The sequence below is a fragment of the Mobula birostris genome, chromosome 1 (genome assembly GCF_030028105.1).
Source record: "Mobula birostris isolate sMobBir1 chromosome 1, sMobBir1.hap1, whole genome shotgun sequence".
NCBI lineage: Eukaryota > Metazoa > Chordata > Chondrichthyes > Myliobatiformes > Myliobatidae > Mobula > Mobula birostris.
The window spans coordinates 108,738,244-108,763,364 of record NC_092370.1 but is presented as its reverse complement, the minus strand read 5'-3'; the positions used below and the strand labels follow the sequence as shown (position 1 = coordinate 108,763,364).

Below are 25,121 nucleotides of genomic sequence, written 5' to 3'. Positions count from 1 at the left end.
ACCGACTTATTTACCCATCAACTGTCTGAATTACTTGATATAACGAAAACTGCCAATCAAGGTTCTGCAAGTAGATACAAAGGGTTTCAAATAACACAGAATAATGGATTTATGAGAATAAAAAGTTAATAATAAAACATACATTTGAGACAACTGTAGATAATATTTCTCTCTCTCTCATGGCGATGTGTATGCTGTGGGATCTCCAAGTACAATTATTGGGCTGCTTATATAAAAAGTTAACTTTCATTTGGATATTGATAGCCCAATTTTAAAATATACAACTATATGAAATTTGACAACATGGTAATAACGAGCATAGCAGCATATTAAGAGAATACTAACATACAATGGACAAAAAACTGACAATGTGAACTGATCATATTTTAGGAGGAACAGAATAAACAAGTAGCATAATTGGAAATAATTTGCAGTGGCTACAAGAGCAAAGAAGTTTTGTGGATGCAGCTCAAAGACATTTAAAGTGACAAACTAACTTAAAAGGGCAAGTAAGCATATGAATACATAATTTTAGATTCACCCAAGGATTTACATCAGTGAGATGCAATACAGATTGGGGGGGGGGGGGGGAGAGAGATAATTTCATCGAGTACATTTGATCTGTCCACACCAGCTGGGATGTCCCGGTGGTCTACCATATTAATTCCACCTGCCATTCCCGACATGTCTGACAGTGGCGCCAGTGTGAGGGGAGGATGTTGGACACAGGAACAGCATCTTACATCCCACTTTGGTCATCTCCAACATCAAAGCACAAATATCGACTTCTCTAACTCCCAGTAAACAATCCTCTTTGTCCCCCCTTTACTTCCTTACACCAATGGCTATCACTCCATCTCCCTCCCCTCCTCACCCTCTCAGTGTATCCATCGCCCATTACATTATTCCCACAGGTTCCGCTCCACACACCCTTTATGTTCCACTGTCCTCTCCTATCAGATTCCTCCTTCTTCAGCTTTTTGTCACTTCTACCCATTACCTTCCAGCTTCTAACATTTCCCCATCACCTAGACCCATCTACCACCTGCCAGTTTTTTCTTTACCCTTTCAGATCACCTTTTTGTACTGGCTGAATGGCCTACTCCTACACCCATTGTCTGACGTTCTGAGTTCCTCCAGTATTCTTGCATTGCACTTAGTTTGCAAACTAGATTATTGACTAAATAAACAAGAAATTCACTGTAAACATTTATAAGCCACTGGTTCAGTTTCTTTCCCAGTGTTCTCAGCATCATGCTTTTTAGGAAATAGGGACATTAAGATATTACAGCAGAGCGGATTGGAGTTCAGTTATGAAATTGGAGGTGTTTCGATTTGTTTTCCAGGTTTGGGTTTGTCCTGCAAGGTCACCATTTATTAGCTAGCCCTTCAGATTATCATTGGCCTGTGCAGATCTTTACTAGAAAGTTGAGCTTGACACAGTATCATGTTACTGAATAGTACTAGCATATAAAATTTTTTTCCAACTCCAGCACCTTAATAAGTTAAGAAAAAAGCCATACTGTAGAACTGTCCCACTTAACAGATTTTGCAATAGAATTAAAACAGAAAAGTCTAAATGGACATCCTATGTCATTCAGTTGACAATTATAAATAATCTACTACTAAGGTCTTTGGGCTGGAGAAACAGGCAGAGGCAAATGCATCATGGAATAACACTGCACCAAATTTTAAACTCTTCTCTCATTTGATCTTTTTTAATCTAATACCAAAAAAATCCAAAACTCAGAAGCAGGACCTGTAGTTTACAAGCTGGACAATAGCTGCATACATCACTCTAACGCCATATAAATGTCCAGCATTGTAAGTTGTTAGGAAATAGTATTCAGGAAATGCAGGCCTACATCAAGAGCTTCAAAAGGGCATTCAGTATCGACAAGGAATGCAATCATAAGACCAATATTACGCAGTGAAACCCAAGGCAGGCACAGCATCAGGCCATGTATATCTTACTTAAATAAACAACATACTTCAGCCACAGAGAATTATAAATACTTCCAGAAGTGAAATGATTCAATAATTCAGAAAAGAGAAAGCACTGCATAACATATACAATTGGATTGGTTAGTGCAAATCTGATGACTGTTTTTACTAGATGGAAACCAGTGAGGTTTTGATGACTCTGCCTGGCCCATTTATGCTAGTTTATTGTTGCAACAATCCCAAATTCATCCACTCTCTAAGGCCTCATCCTCCACTACTTTAATTGTTGCTTTCAGGTGCAGTGGTTTCTGCTCAATGTGGCAAAACATTTTTTTTTGAATAAGTGCACACTTGAGTTTTAATAAACAACATGGTGGCTCCAAGTTTCTGTAGAATATTCTTGCCCACAAGAATTGCTCTCAATTTCCCAACTGAGTCAGAATATTTAAATGAACTTTGTTGCATAATAGAAATTTTTACACATAAAAATGCTATAAATGTTGAGAATGGTTAAAAACTAGCATAAGCAAACATTGGTAACAATAAATTATTGTTTTTATAGCAAATGTGAGCCAAAGAGATTATAGGCCTATTAAGTGCTTTTTACTCTATGCACTGCTTTTGAAACATGGCAGGTGTCAGTCAGTAAACAGGGCAGCAATTCTGCACCAACAATAGAGCACAAACAAAAAATATAGTGAAAAACAAGCTGTGTTAAATACAGGAATAAATATCCTTTTGATTAAGGCTTTGGATACGAGTAAGCAGAAGTAGAGAAGCAGAGTTCTAGAAGTTAAGACAGAGCAAGCTGAAGGCTCTGCAGTCAATGACGGAACAATAAAATTAAGATTACTCAAAATCAGAATGGGGAGGGTGAATTTAGATTCCTCAGAATTGAGGCTGAAGGAGATTACTGAGACAGGAGGAAACCAGCCCATTGAGACATTCATAAACAAATACAAAATTAAAAACACTTTGTCGAACCAGGACTCTATATTAAAAGTGAACAAAATCTGGTCCAAGGCAGGATACCTTTAATTTATTTTGATTTGTCAAGCTTATTCCAGGATAGAATAAAAAAGGCACTCAGGCAAAGACTAACAACTCTAGGAGGTAACAAATATTGTTGAGAATAGCAGCCAATTATCTAATACAGAAGCAGAGTATTGAGATGTTTCAGGAATAGAAAGAAGCAGAATGAGATTCAGATGCCAGCTGCATGAATATATGGCCTTAAGCCCATGGGGGGGGGGGGTCAAATATGACAAGGTGTGAACAGTGTAGTGTGACTATTTCATCTATGGAGAGATGCCTCTTTAATTAATGAGAGGTTTTTTTTTGGCAGGGACCAAAATTAACAGCTGCCTTCCCATTATTCAATAGAAAAGTTGTGTTCGTCTGATCTACATGGTGCTCAAGAAGTCAGGTAATTTTAGAATAAATTGCAGTTCCCTTGATCCCCACAGGCAAGCTTTGAGACAATTGTTAGATAGGAAAGAACAGGTTTGAGGATGGGGAGGAAAATTAGGTTAATACAAAAAGACTCCTTAAAAGTTATAATACAGGAGCAGGAAGAGAAGCTTATACATAGAACATAGAATAGGACAGCACAGTACAGGCCCTTCAGCCCACAATGTTGTGCTGATCCTCAAATCCCACCTCCCATACAACCCCCCAACGTTAAATTCCTCCTATACCTGTCTAGTAGTCTCTTAAACTTCACTAGTGTATCTGCCTCCACCACCGACTCAGGCAGTGCATTCCACACACCAACCACTCTGAGTAAAAAACCTTCCTCTAATATCCCCCTTGAACTTCCCACCCCTTACCTTAAAGCCATGTCCTCTTGTATGGAGCAGTGGTGCCCTGGGGAAGAGGCACTGGCTATCCACTCTATCTATTCCTCTTATTATCTTGTACACCTCTGTCATGTCTCCTCTCATCCTCTTCTCTCCAAAGAGTAAAGCCCTAGCTCCCTTAATCTCTGATCATAATGCATACTCTCTAAACCAGGCAGCATCCTGGTAAATCTCCTCTGTACCCTTTCCAATGCTTCCACATCCTTCCTATAGTGAGGTGACCAGAACTGTACACAGTGCTCCAAGTGTGGCCTAACCAGAGTTTTATAGAGCTGCATCATTACATCGTGACTCTTAAACTCTATCCCTCGACTTATGAAAGCTAACACCCCATAAGCTTTCTTAACTACCCTATCCACCTGTGAGGCAACTTTCAGGGATCTGTGGACATGTACCCCCAGATCCCTCTGCTCCTCCACACCACCAAGTATCCTGCCATTTACTTTGTACTCTGCCTTGGAGTTTGTCCTTCCAAAGTGTACCACCTCACACTTCTCCAGGTTGAACTCCATCTGCCACTTCTCAGCCCACTTCTGCATCCTATCAATGTCTCTCTGCAAACTTCAACAATCCTCTACACTATCTACAACACCACCAACCTTTGTGTCGTCTGCAAACTTGCCAACCCACCCTTCTACCCCCACATCCAGGTCGTTAATAAAAATCACAAAAAGTAGAGGACCCAGAACAGATCCTTGAGGGACACCACTAGTCACAATCCTCCAATCTGAATGTACTCTCTCCACCTCGACCCTCTGCCTTCTGCAGGCAAGCCAATTCTGAATCCACCTGGCCAAACTTCCTTGGATCCCATGCCTTCTGACTTTCTGGTGTTTGTTTGGCAATGACTAGATGGATAAGTACTGAAGCAGGCAAATGCAATGTCAGCCAATTGAACCACTATTTAGAGATTAAAAGGTGAAATGTGGTCAATTATGTCAAAGATTGCAGTCAGGTCAAAGGATAATCAGCAATAAGTCTCAGTCAAAAAGCAAAAAAACAGTCTCTTCTGAGAATATGAGAATGATGGCTATTTCATCTGCAGACCTTATCGCCATTGAAGATCAACAATACAAGGGCTAAAATAGATAAAAGGAGTCTCTGTACAACACATCAGCTGAAGATATCATTGCATTGAATCAGGTAACAATCACTACACTCAAAAACAATTTATTATTATGTGAACAGCTTTGATGTTTAAAAGACCTGTTAAAGTACTTCAAATGCAAGTTGGTCTTGCTTTAAATTATAGCCATACATTAGTTTATATTGTTACTGAGAAAATTAATGCTAAAGTACCAAGTGAATTGGCTTGCACTTACTCATTTTGGTGCCCATTATTCTGTATTTATAAAAAGCAGTGGTGAATTTTAATTAACAGTTCTATAATTTGATATGTTACATTGTACAGTCATTTGCTAGCAGTTAGTCTTCACATGTATACAGCTAAAAAAAAAATCAGCACACAACCTAAATACCAATTACAAAATGTATATTCATCATTCAAATATCTGAAGTAAAGCTAATCTATTACCTAAAAGCTAAATAACACAGGTAAAAGATTATTAGTGAAAGAATGGCAATTTGCAGGATTGTCCTCCACAGGAAAATGTTAGAACCAGTAGAGTATGAAGCAGTATGACCATTTGTGTAAGTTACTGTATAAACAGTAATTCTAGACCTCCATACAGTCTTGCTCTCCTTGGTAGTACTAGTCACCTTGGTTATTTCAATTTATAAAAATATAGCTGAGCAAGTTCATAAACTGGCATATCATAACTGAGCAATATAATCAAAGATCTGAATGTTAGAAACAAAAATGTTATTTCTTGTCATGCTCCCCTGGCATGACTTCAATATAGATAAGAATTCAGCCCAGTCAAAAATCTTTGGGAACAATGAAATTAAGCTTATTTCCCCAATGACCAGGGACAAGATCAACACAGTGTGCCAAGTATGACCCCAATTAGTTAAGGCCACCACATCCCTCATTCTTTTCAAGTTAACACTGAGGAATGACGGCCAAGTTATTTAAGAATGAACACCCCACCTCCTTAACAGTACTGTTGTAAAGTATTTTTCATTAACAAATACAGTTTGAATCGAAGGAAGTGACTGCTTCAATTAACTCGTAGTTCAGATTTTTATAAACGCTGCAATCTTTGCAATCACTAGGAAATAATCTTGTTAAAAATACAATGCAACCAATTAAGTTTAAGAATGCTGCACGCATGTCATCTTAATTCCTACAGGATATAACAGAATATGTACATCATCGTTTCACAAAATGGCCTGATCATTGACTTGCAGACATTTGCTGCTTCAAGAGTTAATCAGCTGATTTAAAAACGTGGCATATCAACCGCCTCGTTAAAGGCGATTTATATATTTTAATGCGATGAACTACATTATACCATTATTGTGCTTGATACTTAACACTTATTCCAGTGTGTATGAACCGTACACTTAATATGAAAGTAAAATATCGGTTTTATTAAACCATTCTCAAACCCATCACGTTACAATAGTCCCCTTCCATTTAACAAGCGAATAAATTATTAAACAACAAAAAAAGGCCAGTCACAGTAGGCCTTTACCTTTCTTCACAGCCATTCTTTTCATTCTTTGGAGATTTATTTCCCCATAGAAATTAAAATGTTTCAAACAACACGTAAAATGTATAAATAAAAATGCAAAAACACGCTACAACTTCAAACCCCTCTTCCAATAATTTATTACATTACTTCTGCAGGGTGCCCGCAGGCCTGCTCCGGGTGTCTGCAACTACATCCCATTCAGACAGCCCAACCGGTCAGTCATTTTTTAATGAACAAACATAAAGGAAAATCGCTTATTAAACAACTTACCAATGACCTCCTTGAGCTCATAATCCTCCCTCTGGATTGACCAGGGCAGGGAGCTAGGGTCATCGGACATTGTCGCAGTGAATGGAGCTACACCGTCTGGGTTTCCCACCACACTGTGTACTATGTCTATTATAATACGTGGCCCAGCCTTTATTTCTCTTCGTCTCCGTGCTGAAGGAAGGGCCACGGGCCTAGCGCTAATAGATCACCCCCACTTCCCTCTTTCGCTCAGAGATACAAGTACTCCCAATCCCCAAACTTTACCAGCAGCCGAGTTACCATGCCTCCCGGCCACAAGCATAGGTTCCGCCTCCTTTTTCCGGCTTTCATTGGACGCCCTGGGCTCCCGCCCCTCTCCCTTGCCCGGCCTCCATTGGATAAAACGATGCCCATCAATGTCGTGACTGCGGAGCTGAGAGCGTGCGTGGCGTCAGGGAGCGTCGGCAGTTTTCGCTTTGCCTTCGTCTGGTCACGTGGAGGCACTAGCGAGCGTGAATGCGACGGAATTGTGAATTGAACCTTTCTCGCCCACTTTGTCGTGGATTTGTCCACCTAGACGCAATAACCATTTGTAAAGCAACAACTCCCAGAGATATCTTGGCTACTCCCCCTACCATCCCGCTTCCTATGAGGGCTCCAATCCATTCCTCCAGTTTCTTGGGCTGCATCATTTCTATTCAAATGACACTTTCTACAGCAGTGTTCCTGCGATGCCTTCCTTCCTTAATTGTGGTTTCCCCCACCATACATAACAGAGAGAGCTTTCAGCTGTGTCTGTTCAATTTCCTGTACTTCTGCTCCCAATTACTATCCTACTCAGAGCCTTTCTTTATCTTGTCCCTCCATCCCATGAGCCAGTGGTTGAGGGTTATGGGACGAAGTTGGGAGAATGTGGTTGTCAAAAAAAAGCGATGTTTGAATGGCAAAGCAAACTCAATGGGTTGAATAGCCTAATACTTATCCTGTATCTGTTTTCCAAGTCATCCTCTGTTATTTATCATCTTCAATCAGATGTCATCCATCTGATGTATTTTCCCTCTTCCCAGATGAGTTCAACACCTTTTATACACACTTTGAAAGGGGAAGTAAAACTACACCTGTGTAAACAACACATACAAAATGCAGGCAGCATCTATGGAAAAGAGTAAACCGTCTCAGCCTGAAACATCAATTGTTAACTCTTTTCCTTGGCCTGCTGAGTTCCTCCAGCATTTTGTGTGTGTTGCTTGGATATCCGGCATCTGCAGATTTTCTCATCTTTGGACACCTGTGTAAATCTTTGCAACATCTGGTGACCCTGTGAGCTCTTGTCTCAGAGGCTGATGTCAGAACATCTTTCAAGAGGATGAACCCTCGCAAGGTGTCAGGTAATGACGGTGTACCTGTTAGGGCTCTGAAAACTTGTGCCAATCAACTAGCAGGAGTGTTCAAGGACATCTTTAATTTTTCATTGCTGCAGTCTGAGATCCCCGCCTACTTCAAAAGGGCAACAATCATATCAGTGCCCGAGGAGAGCAAGGTGAGCTGCCTCAATGACTATTGTCCAGTGGCGATGAAGTGCTTTGAGAGATTGGCCGTGGCCAGAATCAACGCCTGCCTAAGCGAGGACCTGGACCTTCTGCAATTTGCCTATCGCCACAACATGTCTACATTGGATGCAATCTCACTGGCTCTCCACATGGATCACATGGACAATTGTAATATGCAGACACAAGAAATTCTGCAGATGCTGGAAATCTAAAGCAACCCATACAAAATGCTGGAGGAACTCAGCAGGTCAGGCAGCACCCATGGAAATGAACAAACTGTCGACATTTCAGTCTGAGATCTTTCTTCAGGACCTATGACAGGCTACTGTTTATTGAGTATTGATCAGTGTTCAACACAATCATTCCCTCAGTTCTAATCAGCAAACTCCAAAACCTGGGCCTCTGTACCTCCCTCTACTATTCTTGTTGGCATTGATAGTTTTTATTATTATGTATTTCAGTGTACTGCTGCCACAAAACAATAACTTTCCTGATGTATGCCAGTGATATTAAACCTAAATCTGATTCTGAAATATGAAGTACAATAATGAATTGGAGTTGGTGTATTATTCTCCATGTTCTGAGGTACAGTGAAAACGTTGTTTGCTTGACATCAAGTACAAATCATTTCCTCACAGCAGTCCATCAAGGTAGTACAAGGGGAAGCAACTACAGCTTATAATTTAGATTTTAAAAAAGTAGCCTGATTATAATAGTAGTAATGAATACAGAACTAAGTAATGAACATGGATCTGCAAAGACCAACTTGCAGCAAGCCACCACGATCTGGCGCCACCTGTCTGCTATCTCCCGATATTTACCCTTGGCATGGTCCTTATTCAATAAAGGTATTAAACTTCTCCTTTTTTGATAGATTAGGTCTTAAGGTATTTATTATTCCTTAATAATTTAAGTTCATAGTGCATCTTTACCTTTGTAATTTTCTTTTTACTCTTCTTTCTTGATCCCTCAATATTCTTTCATGTCCTGTGGTCTTCTGTTACTTGTGATTCTTTTCTTACTGTCACTTGTTTACTTATGTCCATTTATAGAGGAGAAATATATAAACAACTCATTTTCAAATAATTCTCAAGAAAGGATATATTTTAAATAGGCTCTGTCCTTATTTTCTGCAATTATTATTTAAAGCTTAAAAATAGTTTGACACTTCAGGTAGTGCAGCATTGAGGGAGTGTTGTAATGCTGGATCTATGGTGCATAACATATGGTCCGTGGGTCACATCTCACTCAACACCCACCTTTCCACCTCTGATGTGGCCTGAAATGCCCAATGATTGCCACCTGTTTCTCCCAAAGCCCCTATTTTGTAGGTTAATTTGTTTACAGTTATGGAATGGAATGACAAAATCATACTTAGCAAAGTTTTAGAAAGCCTCCAAAAAAAATGTACAATCCTCACAGGACAGTTTTGTTTTAGAAAATTGCACAACTTGAAACAGCAAATTAGAACTAAACTTATATGGATGTTGTTCAAAAATGAAGTATGCAGCCTGTGTTACCCTTAAGGCATTTATTTGACTTTGTTGGGTCTACGCTTTAAATGATTTGTAACTATTATCTAATTAACGTTGAAGGTTGATAATTAAGTTACAGTTTAACAAAGGTAAATTCATTGTCTATGGTATATCATGGCATGTGATGACATCACCTCCGGTTCGGAGAAAGTGTAAAGGTGGGTGCCATGCGTGCAGCATGATCGTGAAGAGCTCCGTGTCTACCCATAAGGAAACATTATAGAAGCAACGTCGTAAGTTCCTATGAAAGTATTTGAAGTAAAAATATTAACGTAGTTTCTGTTAAGGGAGTGGCAGTTCGGGTGGCGCACGTGTCGGCTTTTCAATTTCAAACGCAGGGTGGGCTCGGGCCCGGCGGCGGTTTGACGTGACCTCCTCGCCCGCAAATCGGGGCAGCTGGAGACACTCACTAAAAGGAGAGAGTGTGCGTGGTCTCCAGAATGAAACAGACGCTGTATATGTTTGTATTTTTTTATCAACAGTTTTCACCATACGATGTTAATGTGGAAGAGTGAACAGTAAATGGTTAACCTTACTATGACTTTGTCTTCATTGGCTCCGGTTTAACTTGGTGTTTAGTCAGAGTTTCAACACACTGCACGAGAACACTACACAGCCATTAATTTTCCTGAATTTATTATTTTATCATTATCAAGGTATTTTTATTGTTTTGTTTTATGTTGTTAAAAGAGAAAAGTACATAAAATTATACAGCAAAATTTTAAACGTTTCGACACCTATAATTTTAGAAATCTGTCCCTTATAAAGTGGTAGGCTTTCAACAGCTTTTTGTCATGACCTAGAGCTGACTTACAGTACTTTGCCACAAGACTGGTACTTAGAATGAGAATATATGGTCCCTTCACGGAAAAGACGTATAAAGCTTGCTAGTATTACTAGACCTGTAAGAGTTCACTGAGAATAAGAAACAGAAGAAAATTAGCATTAATAAAAATAAAACTAGATAAGTATGAGACTAAACCTCCCCCTCCGCAAAAAAAAGCCCAATTATCTACACTGTAGATACATGGATTATCATCTTACAAATATCTACAGATTCTGGAATGCTGGATAACAAATGTGAGCTGACTGTCCTTCTAGCACAGCTGGTTCATATTTCTGTAAGTGGAATGAGCCATTCATTCCTTCATTCCACTTTACATTAAATTCTTTCTCCTTAATGACCAGCTGACCCTTTGGCTATTGTACTTCTCATTAAATTCTTTCTCCCACTCACAGTTGTTAATGGTCATTCCACAGAACATTTTCTTCTCTGGTTCGACATCCACAAACACATTATGAATTTAAATGGAAATAATTCAGAAAATGTGTAGCTCAGATGGTTGATGGCTGGGTTGAGTTGTTCTCCATTTGTAAATGTTTCATCACCATACCAGAAAACATCATCAGTTTAGGACACAAACTTATCAATCACCCCTTTTGTGGGCACTTTCTGGAGGTCCAAGATCTGTATGCTCCACGAGCACTGGACTAAGTGTGTAAATGTAGGAGGGGACTAAGTTGAAAAATAAATGTGCTAGGTTTTCTAGAATTGACTCCTTCTACCTTAGGCCATAAACTTATCAATCACCCCTCATATAGATGAATGCTTTGCTTTTATATATTTATCAATCAGTTGATTGGTCATCATTATGGAAACTCAATTATGATGTAGAGAGGGGGTCTTGTCACTGATTGGTTGTGTGGTAAACCCTGTGTGTTGTCTGGAATTTTGCCCGCATTGGCTTATTAATGGGATTGCAGTCTACATGTCTGTTTATAGAATTGTTTATGGAAAACCACACTTCTAGGAACTCTCTTGCATGTCGTGTGTTTGTCTGCACCATGCCTTTCACTGACGCCCAGTGGAATTTGTGCCACTCTCGATCTTTGGAGCTAAAGGATGAAGAGGAGAAACATCTCTTCGGAGTATTCACATGAAACCAATACCCACATAGCTTCATACGAAGATGCCTACGATGTAGACAATGTACCAACCAAGAAGCGACCAAATGGGTTGTCCCATAGATTCGAAATATCTCAGAAAAGACAGCCTGACTGCTCCAAGAACATAAGTTTTGGTCTCACATAAACCATCTGCAGCATTGAGGAGAGTACTCTGCAGACCTAAAGAACAAACCAAGCAATTGGACAAGACCAATGTGGTCTACAAAATCCAGTGCAGGGACTGCAGTAAATATTACATCGGCCAAACTGGGAGAAAACTATCCACATGGAACATCAACTGGCTATAAAGTGCCATGACCAACTCTCCTTAGTCTCTACCCATGAAGATTGAGAGGGGCACAAATTCGATTAAGCATCATTGAGAGTCCTGGTGCAAGCAAGCACGCGGCATGCAAGAGAGTTCCTAGAAGCATGGTTTTCCACAAACAATTCTATAAACTGACATGTAGACCGCAATCCCATTTATAAGTCAATGCAGACACAATTCCAGACAATGCACAGAGTTCACCACGCAGCTAATCAGCAATGAGAACCCCTCCCTACATCACAACTGATTGATAAGTATACAAAAGCCAAGCATTCGGAGGGCATACCACAAGTGAACAGTGCTCTGATGATGTCTCGTCATATAATGATGAAACATTTGTAAATGGATTGCCAATATCAGAGAACAACTCAACTCAACCGGAATTTTAAATATTTTATTTTGGGACATTTTCCCACATTAACAGTGTCAAGTAATGCAAAGTGCTATTGTGGTTAGATACTGGTTGATAAGAGGTAAAGCAATGTTTACAGTGCCATCTTCTGTTTACACGGTTTAGTGCAAGTACAGGTTTGCAAATGGGATTTGGCAAGTTAAGAGCAAGTGTACTGAGTACAAGAGAATAAATGTGAAGAAATGATAGGTCATTGTGGGGCAGATTATAAGACATGAAAATTTTTGACCAAAAAATAATATATAACTCAAAAATAATAATATACTATATTGTGTCTTCAAATGGTAGGTTAGCTTAAAGCCTGTAGCCAAAAATGGAAGGGCCAAAGCTTTCTTTGTTTCTTTCTTATTCTTTTCATTGATTTAAAAGGAGCATAAATACAATCAAGAGGAGAATTATCTCAAATATGTATATCAGTGACAATATAAACCGGGATTAAGATAGACATTGTCAAAATCATTGATGTTATTAAACTAGTATAAATATATAATAAAAAAATGAAAATAGCAATTCTCCTCTTATCAGTTTATGAAGAGAAAAGAAAAAAAACATTGAGTTTTAAATGATGAGGAAAAAAAATCCCACTACACTATATAAAAAAAACAAAATAAAAGGGCTGGGCAGTCCATTTTGAGGATATGACCAAAAAAAAGACTTTCTGATCAAATCTAAAACTTCGAAAAAAAAGAAATAAATCAAATTAAATGAAAATATTGGATAAAAGGTTGCCAGATTTGCTCAAATTTAAAAGATCTGTCAAATGTCCGACTTCTTATTTTCTCTAAACTTAAGGGCCAAAGTTTATAAGGAGTAGTAGGAATGATGAACTTAGTCAGGAAGTAATATGTGATTAATCCCAAGCTTAGCCATAAAATCTCTTTGATAATAGAAGTCTTGAAAGTGTGTGCATTGCCTATTTAACTACACTGGTGACATTCCAAAACCAAAGATTCAAAGTACATTTATTATCAAAGTATGTATGCCGTTTCCAGCCCTGAGATTCATCTTCCAACGGACAGGCATAAAATAAAGAACCACCATGGAACCTGCTCAAAGAAATCATCTAACACCCAATGCAGAAAAAAGAGAACAAATTGCGCAAGTGGCAAAAAAAATGAGTGAAAAACAGAATATAAAACATCAAACCATTGAAGCAGTCTAGGATGGTTCTGTTTAGTTCAGCTCAATTCAGTGCTGTGTTGTTCGTTGACTACAGGCCTCAGAGCCATTCCATCCCAATCAAAATCACACAAAATAGCAATAAAAAGGAGTAATCAGAAACCAGAAACACAGTGTAACATGAACTGCAGAGTCCAATCCACAAACTGCATCAATTAAACCTGTCCAAGACCCAATGCTCTGGCACTGTCCTCTGATAGCATCAAGCAAAAGGGGGGGAGAGAGAGAGAGAGAGAATGGTCAAACACAACCACCTTCCTCTGGCAGCAGTGAGTGAGAGCGTTCAGTCAAATTCAGGCAAACGCCGCTGAACACTCACTCACCTTCCACTATCACCCTCATCGATTTCAATCTTGCTGGACGCTTTAATCAGCGAGATCAGCAAGAAATGGAGTTGATCATGAGCATGCACCCTGTATCCAGGCTTCTTGTCATCTAGGCCACACACTCAGAAACAACAAAGAGCCAGATTGCTCAATCGGCATGAAAACACACCATCGAAATGTAAGTCACAGGTTCCAATAGTAGCAGAATCATATTTGAAAGAAGAAGTAAAAGAAGCAGTTTCGTGAACTGTCTGAAGGATGTCGCTTTTGGTTGCGTTGTTCGCTAGGGCCATCTTCAGAAAATAATTACAATACTAATAATAAAAAGGTAATGCCAGTGTAGAAAAATAAAATAATTATGAGAAAAGTATTGTCTCTCCATATAACCTGTGTAACATAGTAAAAGAAGTAATGGTCTAATTAACAGGATTACAATTTGTATGGGTAGAAGAGTTTCTATGTGAAGAAGCTAAGGCAAACAATAGGTGACAATAAGAGATAAATTAACAATTAGATTCACTATAGAGGAGGAGTTATTGAGCGAGGCCTACTGAAGCCCATTTGTTAAGTAAATTCAGAATACGAAATTAATACATTTTCTGGTCTCCAAGGAAGTCTATAGATATGGAGATGAGTGGAAAAAAAAGGATGACTGAGACTAACGATTATGTGACGGGAATCTGTTCTGGGACCTCTGCTCTTTATGATTTTTGTAAGTGATTTGGGATAAGGAAGTGGAAGGGTGAGTTAGTAAATTTGCCAATGATGTGGAGGTTGGCAGTGTTGTGGATAGTGTAGAAGGGTGTTGTATGTTACAGTAGGATATTGATAGGATGCAGAGCTAGGCTGGGATGTGGCAGAAATTGTGAAGTGGTTATAGTATTCACTTTGAAGGGTTAACAGCAGGACTCTCTGCAGTGTGTAGAAAAAGAGAGATCTTGAGGGATTCACATCAAGATCTCTCAAAGTTGCCATGCAGTTTGGTAGAGTTGTTAAGAAGGTGTATGGTGTGTTGGTCTTCATTACTCGTGGGATTGAGTTCAAGAGCAGTGAGGTAATATTGCAGCTCTATACAAGACAGGTGAGACCACACTTGGAATATTGTATTTAATTCTGGTTGCCTCATTATAGGAAGGATGTGAAAACTTTAGAGAGGATGCAGAGGAGATGTATCAGGATGCTACCTGGATTTGAGAACATATCTTATGAGGAAAAGTTGAGTGAGCTAGGGCTTTTCTCTTTGGAGGGAAAGACCATGAGACCTGATAGTCCAATAGTGTATTATGATTACTATGGCTCTGCTGAATATGTCAGACTTCTCCCTGAGTGATTCAGATAGTTCAGTTATGTTATTGACAGACCAATGGTCTGCTCTATCATGTTTAATGCACTAAATGGTTTTCACTGCATTACCTTTAAATGTAATATTATCCTTCCCACAACTTACATTTTGTTTCTTGTTGCTTATGATTGCTGTCTACTTGGACACTATGGAAGAATTGCAGCCAAAACCAACAAAAAAATGAAAACTAAAGTATTCCATATTGCATAAGAGATATCAAATAATCACACTTGTGCATCTTTTCTGAGCCTGCCGCTCACGTTCTTTTGCATATTCTGATGCTCCTAGTCAATGCTGTAGGATGACAAATGACAGACTGTTCATTTTCTGAGAAGAAGGATGGCCTTGGACGACCCATAATGAGAATCAAGGAGGCCCTTTTCAGACCACAACTTTTCGGTCCAGCCGTAATCAGGGAAGGCTAGCTTTCTAATAGGCAACGTGGGAATATGAGAGGTGAGATCATAAACCTCAGAGAGGAATGCAGGTTTTGTTTGATCTTTATCAAATCAATGTCAGTTCCATGGGCGGACTCACAGCAAATCTAATTCATTGGAGTTCAGTCTGGTACATTGCTGTGTGACACATTGCAAACTCTGATGGAGGGAACATTTGGATGAAGCCAACATGATTGGTTACAAAGCTGCTTTTATTGATTACTGCTGAGCATTCAACGTTATCATGCCATCAGTTATAATCAAGATGCTCCAAAGCCTGGTCCACTGTACCTCCTCGCAGACATTCAGCACTGGCACACCTCAAAGATGTGTGCTTACCCCCCTGTCCTACTCGGTCTATACTAACGATTATGTGGCTCGTCACAGATCAAACACCGTCTATAAATTTGCTGATAATACAACTTTTGTTGGCAGAATTTCAGGTGGTGATGTGGAAGCATACAGGAGTGAAGTAGATGAGCAGGTTGAGTGGTGTCACAACAAACACCTTGCACACAACATCGGTAAGATCAACAAATTGATTGTGGACTTCAAGCAGGTGAAGTCAAGGGAACACACAGCAGCCCTCATCAAGGGATCAGCAGTGGAAAGGGTGAGCAGTTTCAAGTTCCTGGGTGTTGACATCTCCGAAAATTTATCCTGGGTCCAACATATTGATGCAGTTACAAAGAAGGCATGATGATGGCTATATTTCATTAGAAGTTTGAGGAAGTTTGGTATCTCACCAAAATCACTTGAACAATTCAACAGTTGTACCATGGAGAGCATTCTATCTGGTTGCATCACTGTCTAGTATGGAGGGGCCATTGTACAAGATCAGAGAAAGCTGCAGTAAGTTATAAACTCTGCCAGCTCCATTATGGGCACTAGCCTCTCCAACCTCAAGGACATCTTTAAAAGGCGGAGCCTCAAAAAGGCGGCATTCATCATTGAGGACTCCCATCACCCAGGACGTGCCCCCTTCTCGTTGCTACCATCAAGGAAGAGGTATAGAAGCCTGAAGGCACATACTAAACATTACAGGAACAGCTTTTTCCCCTCCGCCATCAGATTTCTGAATGAACAATGAATGTACGAATGCTACATCACTATGTTTTCCTACGTTTTCGCTACATATTTAATTTTATTTTTTATATATATCTCTTATTGTAATTTATATTTATTATGATTATGTATTGCAAAGTACCGCTGTTGCAAAACAACAAGTTTCTTGACATATGCCCGTGATATTAAAACAGTCCTGCTGAAGGGTTTCAGCCCGAAATGTCGACTGTATTTTTTTCCGTAAATACTTCCTGATGTGCTGAGTTCCTCCATATTTTGTGTGTGTTGCTCAGATTTCCAGCATCTGCAGATTTTCTCTTGTTTTTGATATTAAACCTGATTCTGATTATATTGAGGTAGTTGAACCCCTTTATGTTGCTCTATATCCCAAAGTTGATAAGGGAACTCACAAAATATATGAATGATATTCTGTATAAAATTGTAATCTGCAAAACTCACCTAACCATATACTCACTCTCCTGTTGCTCTTTGAAAGCAAGAATGAAATGTAGCTGGCTATCTTTGAAAATAAAACTTTGCTGTGTTTTCATTGAAACATTTGACAACAAAATGAAATGCTACAGGTATCATCAACTTCATCCTGAGTTCACTAAAATTTCAGAGGCATGGACACTTTGACTCACACTGATAATAAGATCCTTTCTCTGATTGGAAATTATGTCTTCAGGAGGTGATAGATTCACCAACGACTCACATGTTGTTCCTCATTAGCAGGAAAATTGTTCCATAAAATCTTGGTGTATGTTAGTCCTTCTCAGACATCTTCCCACCCTTCTCTCAGGTTGAACAGTGTGCCTTTTGCCTGGTCTCCCCATTGTACCATAATTGAAGGGAAATTTTGACCTGTGCACTAGTCCAGAAGTTGCTTGTTTCTGCATGTCTAAAAATTAGGAGTATATCCTTCAGTGGCACTGTTACCTCTAAGCTGCATGGGTGCGTGGACATGCAATAAATAAAATGCTCTCGCACACCTAACCTTTGTTGCCACATAGCTGGAATAAAGAGAGACAAGAAAAAGTTTACAAAACATGAAAGAATTTCTTTGTACTGTATTTAATTCTACCCTTCAATGAATAAATCAAATCAAAAGTTTGTGATTTTTCAGTTTTCATTCTGTATATTCATAGATAAGGAACCTGGGCCTTAGCACCCAGATCTGCAGCTGGATCTTCAACTTCCTCACAGATAGGACCCAGGCTGTAAAAATAGGGGACAAGCTCTCCTCTACAATCACTCTGAGCACCGGTGTCCCACGGGGCTGTGTACTCAGCCCCCTGCTGTACTCACTGTACACTCATGATTGTGTAGCCAAGTTTCCATCAAACTCAATATATAAGTTTGCTGATGACACAACAATAACCTATCCCTTAATGTCAGCAAGAGGAAGGAATTGCTTGTTGACTTCAGAAGGAGTAGCGGACCGCACCACCCCATTTACATCGGTGGTGCGCAAGCGGAACAGGTCAAAAGCTTTAAATTCCTCAGGGTCAATATCACAAATGACCTGACTTGGTCCAATCAAGCAGAGTCCACTGCCAAGAAGGCCCACCAGCACATTTACTTCCTGAGGAAGCTAAGGAAATTTGGCCTGTCCCCTAAAACACTCACTAATTTTTATAGGTGCACCGTAGAAAGCATTCTTCTGTGGTGCATCACAACCTGGTATGGAAGTTGTCCTGTCCAAGACCGGAAGAAGCTGCAGAAGATCGTGAACACAGCACAGCACATCACACAAACCAATCTTCCATCCTTGGACTCACCTTACACTGCATGCTGTCGGAGCAGTGCTGCCAGGATAATCAAGGATAATCAAGGACATGGCCCACCCAGCCAACACATTTTTTGTCCCTCTTCCCTCCGGGAGAAGGCTCAGGTGCTTGAAGACTTGTATGGCCAGATTTGGGAACAGCTTCTTTCCAACTGTGATAAGATTGCTGAATGGATCCTGACCCGGATCTGGGCCATACCCTCCAAATATCCGGACCTGCCTCTTGGTTATTTTGCACTACCTTACTTTCCCTTTTCTATTTTCTATTTATGATTTATAATTTAAATTTTTAATATTTACTATCGATTTGCACTCCAGGGAGCACGAAGAGCAGAATCAAATATCGCTGTGGTGATTGTACGCTGTAGTATCAATTGTTTGGTGACAATAAAGTATAAAGTAACATATGCATATTATGAAAAAAAAACATTTAATGTGCCACACCGTTTTCAGGTCCTGTAAAAATTTCCTGCTGTTGGTCTGCACAGCTCTAAAAAAAATTAGAGGGAACATTATTCAGTGGATGCACACTAAACTTTAGAAACCACAAAATATTTGTGTAATAATAACACCGCCAAGGAATTTATCAGCTACTATCCTGAAAAGGATTGATGATCCCTTTCAGTAATGTTTGTGGGAGTTTTTTTCTGCTACTGCATTCATACTTGGCAGTGAGGTTAAAACAGTATATGAGCCAAAATATTATACCATTGGGCAGGTCTTCAAGGAGTGCTGTCACAGGAAAACAGCATCCATTATTAAGGTCCCCCACCACCCAGGACATGCTCTCTTCGCACTGCTACCATTGAGAAGGACATACAAGAACCTTGGGTCTCACACCACCAAGTTCAGGAATAGTTACTACCTTTCAACCATCAGGCTCCTGAACCAATGTGGTTCTCATCTCAACTATGAACTGATTCCACAACCAATGCACTCACTTTTACGGACTCTACAACTCACATTCTCAGTATTATTTATTTACTTTTTTTAAATTTGCAAAGTTTGCCTTCTTTTACACATTGCTTGTTAGTGTGTAGATTTTCATTGATTCTATTGTATTGTATTTCTTTGTCTTACTGTGAATGCCTGCAAGAAAATGAACGTCAAGGTGACGTATACATACTTTGATAATAAATTTACTTTGAACTTTGATATGCTAAATAGTAATATTGGTTTAAAATCTGTTTTGTCCACAGTAATGTCTGAAACTATTTATTTGGCGCATTACCTTAGTGTCATAAGTACTAACATTCTCACCAAAACAGTGTCAGATGCGACTTTAACATCTTTAACAACTTTAACTCATAGAACATAGAACATAGAATAGTACAGCACATTACAGGCCCTTTGGCCCACAATGTTGTGCCGACCCTAAAACCCTGCCTCCCATATAAGCCCCCAAAATAAATTCCTCCATATTCCTGTCCAGTAGTCTCTTAAGTTTCACTAGTGTATCTGCCTCCACCACCGACTCAGGCAGTGCATTCCACGCACCAACCACTCTCTGAGTAAAAAACCTTCCTCTAATATCCCCCTTGAACTTCCCACCCCTTACCTTAAAGCCATTCCTCTTGTATTGAGCAGTGGTGCCCTGGAGAAGAGGCGCTGGCTATCCACTCTATCTATTCCTCTTATTATCTTGTATACCTCTATCATCTCTCTTCTCAACCTCCTTCTCTTCAAAGAGTAAAGCCCTAGCCCCCTTAATCTCTGGTCATAATGCATACTCTCTAAACCAGGCAGCATCCTGGTAAATCTCCTCTGTACCTTTTCCAATGCTTCCACATCCTTCCTATAGTGAGGCGACCAGAACTGGACACAATACCCCAAGTGTGGCCTAACCAGAGTTTTATAGAGCTGCATCATTACATCGCGACTCTTAAACTCTATCCCTCGACTTATGAAAGCTAACACCCCATAAGCTTTCTTAACTACCCCATCCACCTGTGAGGCAACTTACAGGGTTCTGTGGACATGTACCCCCAGATCCCTCTGCTCCTCCACACTACCAAGTATCCTGCCATTTACTTTGGAATTTGTCCTTCCAAAGTGTACCACCTCACACTTCTCCGGGTTGAACTCCATCTGCCACTTCTCAGCCCACTTCTGCATCCTATCAATGTCTCTCTGCAATCTTTGACAATCCTCTACACTATCTACAACACCACCAACCCTTGTGTCATCTGCAAATTTGCCAACCCACCCTTCTACCCCGACATCCAGGCCGTAAAACTCATGCGTTAGTAATATCTCATGCAAAACAGGGTCCATTTTGGTACTACTTCATTTTCATAGTTTCCAAGGAACCTCCACTATTGATCAAAATTTTGCTGCCCAGATTTTGAGAACCAATTGCCAGTTCTATGCACTTTGTGTATTATATATTCTATGCAGTGCCATGCCCCGTGCCACATTTTTATTGTGTATTGTGGCTGTCTTCTTGATGCCATAAGGCCTTTGTTCTTTGCATGTTCAATAACTAATTTTATCATCAATATATTTCATTGTCATATGTAGGCAGTTTGGTAGTGCAAGTTATGAGTTAGTTTGGGAAAGCAACATGTAGTTCAAATTCCTGGTTTTGATCTAAAAGGCCTTTAATAAAAACAATTGTGTTGTTACCTTTCAAATCAGCAGCGTATTTAAGAAATGGTGCATTTATTCTAGCTCTTGTCATGATCTTAGAATTTCAAAAACAATTCAAAGATTCTGGATTGTTTATGAAGTTACATAGGAAATACGACACACAAATACCTTGCGGTTATTATCACTTCACTTTTAATATGTTATCTCAGAACATATATTGATTGGTTAGGGTATTGAGTTAGGCTTTGGGCTATTTTTAGAAATCAAGGCAGCTGTTTGAAATAAAGCAAAAATAAAGAAAGCAGTTTTAACAAAGGCTGTCCGTTTGAAAATTTAACATGCTTATTTCTCACACATCAACTGGTGGAGCCGATAGAGTTCACAGCATTCTCTGTTTCATTTCTTTACTGTCCAGAGAGAACTTACTTTCAGCAATATTTTTAGCTTTATTTATAGGACTCTGTAGGATAAAATAGACAGGTGGTGAAAAGTAGAATTAAGAAATGCAGAGTTAAGAAAGTCAATAGTTCAGGTTGTACCACTGCTTTTTTTTCAGGGCTCAGTTGTTGGAATGTACTGAGAGTCACAGGGTTGTAGATTTAGTTGTTACAGCCGGGACCTGAGGACAGACACCAGAACACCGAAATAACAAGGTAATGGAACACAGGCAGAGATGCCACCTTTTGGATAAGGTATTACCTGACTACAGATTGTAAATTATCCCATCATACCATTCCAAAGAAGACCAAGAACATTACATTATCTGTTTGTTTTGCATTGCTTGTGAGCTTCACTAAAATAGCCTTTCTTTCTACTTTATTAGAGTGTAATGTTCAAAAACTTTAATGATCCTTTGGGTGTCCTGAAAGGTACCATATAGCTTTCTCAAAAACATTATTGGAGGCACAGTGTCAAATTCTGAGGAAAGGATGCCAAATACAAGACTGAAGTTCAAAGTTCAAGATACATTTATTATCAAAGTACATATAAGTCACCATATACTACCCTGAGATTAATTTTTTACAGTAGATACAAAGAAACACAAAATAATCAATGAAAGACTACACACCAAGACAGACAAACAAATAATGTGCAGAAGGCAACAAATTGTGCAAATACAAAAAGAAAAAAAACAATTGTAATAGTAACTAAATGATTAATAAATTATATTGAGAACTTAAGTTGTAGAATCCTTAAAAGTGAGTCCATAGTTTGTGGACAGCACATACAGAATGCTGGAGGAACTCAGCAGGCCAGGCAGCATCTATGGAAAAGTGTACAGTCAACACTTCGGGCTGAAACCCTTCAGCAGAACAAATGGAAAAGAGTACAATCGACATTTCAGGCCGAAACCCTTCGGCGTGACTCGTGTGTGTTGCTCAGATTTCCAGCATCTGCAGATTTTCTCTTGTTTGTGGAATCAGTTCAGTGTTGAAGTGAGTGAAGTTATCCACTCTGGTTCAGGAACTTGGTGGTTGGAGGTGGAAATTGTTACTGAAGCTGGTGGTGGTGTCTCCTGTACCTCCTTCCCAGTGGTAGCAGCGAGAAGAGATCATGGCCTGGAAGGTGGGGGTCCTTGATGATCAGTGCTGCTTTTTTGTGACAGCGCTCTTTATAGATGTACTCAATGGTGGGGAGGGTTTTGCCTGTGATGGACTAGGCTGTATCCACTACTTTTTGTAGGGTTTTCTTTTAAAGGGCATTGGTGTTTCCATACCAGGCTGTCATGCAACCAGTCAGGAAACTCTCCACTCTGCAACTATAGAAGTTTACCAAAGTTTTATATGGCATGCCAAAGCTTTGCAGACTTCTAAAAAAGTAGAGGCATGCTGTGTCTTCATTGTAATGGCACTAACGTTCTGTTTCCAGGACAGATCTTCGTCGAGGAATTTAAAGTTACTGACCCTCTCCACCTCTGATCCTCTGGTGAGGTTTGGCTCATGGGCCTCCTGTTTCCTCTCCCAGTAGTCAATAATCAGCTTTTTAGTTTGGTTCCTTTGGGATGTTGTAATGTTTCATCAGCCTGAAATGCCGACTCTTTACTCCGTTCCATAGATGCTACCTGATCTATTGAATTCCTCCAGCATTTTGTGTGTGCTGCTCTGGATTTCCAGTATTTGCAGAATTTCTTGTGAGTACATTGTAGTGCTATCATTGGTCAGTTAAAAGTTGTGGCTTCTTGACTGTGCCACAGACATTCCAAAGGAGGATGAAGTGGAGCCTGCATCATTAAATGTGGCAGTTCAATGGTCAAACCTACTTATTAAAATAGTTCATCCACAAAACCATTTAAAGACCATCTAAACAAGTCCAACACAAGAGAACTATTATTCATGTCAGCCTTGGTTTTATGTTCCTCTATGGTGTATTTGTACATTGTAAACTTTATCAATTCCCATATCCTTCCAATAATTCTGGCTACTTACTTATCCTCAGTTGGTGGGGTCTTGTTGAAGGTGCCGGAAGTAGCGGAGGATAATGTGCTAGATCCGGAGGCTGGTGGGGTGGTAGGTGAGGACAAGGGGTACTCTGTCCCTGTTGTGGTGGCGGGAGGATGGGGTGAGGGCTGAAGTGCGGGAAATGGAGGAGATGCGGGTGAGGGCATCATTGATGACGGTAGAAGGGAAACCACGATCCTTAAAGAAAGAGGACATTTGAGATGTCCTAGAACAGAAAGTCTCATCCTTGGAGCAGATGCCGTGGAGACGGAGGAACTGAGATAGGGAATGGCACCAGCCTCCGGATCCAGTACATTATCCTCTGCAACTTCCGCCACCTTCAACAGGACCCCACCACTAAGCACATCGTTCCTTCTCCACCCCTCTCCGCTTTCCGCAGCCATCTGTCCCTCCCCACAGATCTCCCACCTGGCACTTATCCCTGTAAGCGTAAGTGCTACACCTGTCCCTACACCTCCTCTCTTGCCGCCATTCAGGGCCCCAAACAGTCCTTCCAGGTGAGACAACACTTCACTTGTGAGTCTGTTGGGGTCATCTATTGCATCCGGTGCTCCCGGTGCAGCCTCCCCTACATTGGTGAAACCCGATGCAGATTGGGGGACCACTTAGTCGAGCACCTCCGCTCCGTCCGCCAAAACAGACAGGATCTCCCGGTAGCCACCCACTTCAGCTCTGCTTCCCATTCCCATTCAGATATGTCCATACATGACCTCCTCTACTGCCATGATGAGGCTAAACTCAGGTTGGAGGAGCAACACCTCATATACCATCGAGGTAGTCTCCAGCCCTTTGGTATGAACATAGAATTCCCCAACTTCCGGTAATTTCCTCCCCCTTCTTTCCTCTATCCCTATGTCACTCTGCCCCCTCCCCCAGCTGCCTACCACCTCCCTCATGGTTCCGTCTCCTTCTACTACCCATTGTTTTCCTGCCTATCACCTCGCTGCTTCCCCTCCTCCACCCCTTTGTCTTTCAAATTACTGGTTTTTCAACTGAACCTACCAGACTTCTCCTTCCAACCCTCCCCCGCCTTCTTTATAGGGCCTCTGCCCCTTCCGTCTTCAGTCCTGACAAAGGGTTCCGGCCCGAAACATCAACTCATCGTTTCCACGGATGCTGCCTGACCTGCTGAGTTCCTCCAGTGTGTTGTGAGTGTTGCTTTGATCCCAGTATCTGCAGATTATTTTGTGTTCACTGACTCAAAGCAGTCCTGTAAGCACTCCTCCACCTTACTTGACCATACCTTCTTGGTCTTCACCAGTAGTGCTGTGTTCTTTAGTCTCTGCTAGGAGTAGAAGTACAGCCAGGTGGTTGGACTTTCCAAAGAGTTAGCATGGGATGTCATGGTAAGCATTTTTGATGATGATATAACACTGATCAAGTGTATTGGCTCCTCTGGGTCCATAGGCGATATGTTAGTGGATGTTCGGTGACTTCTTCAAGCTAGCCTGGCAAGAAGTGGGAATGAATGGGAAGGCATCAAGGTGTACTGTTTCATGCCTGTTGATTATGGA

General features: G+C 40.3%; 1 protein-coding gene across 2 annotated transcripts in view; it reads right to left on the bottom strand.

Annotated features, from left to right (window-relative positions):
- Nucleotides 1-6,976, bottom strand: part of LOC140198807 (serine/threonine-protein kinase OSR1-like) — a 142,079-nt gene extending 135,103 nt beyond the window's left edge. For both annotated transcript variants that reach the window (XM_072259866.1, XM_072259875.1), the window contains exon 1: nt 6,671-6,976. In XM_072259866.1, coding sequence (XP_072115967.1) covers nt 6,671-6,740 — 70 coding nt within the window. In that variant the 5' untranslated portion in view covers nt 6,741-6,976. The remainder of the gene's footprint in view (nt 1-6,670) is intronic.
- Between the last annotated feature and the right edge of the window lie 18,145 nt (nt 6,977-25,121).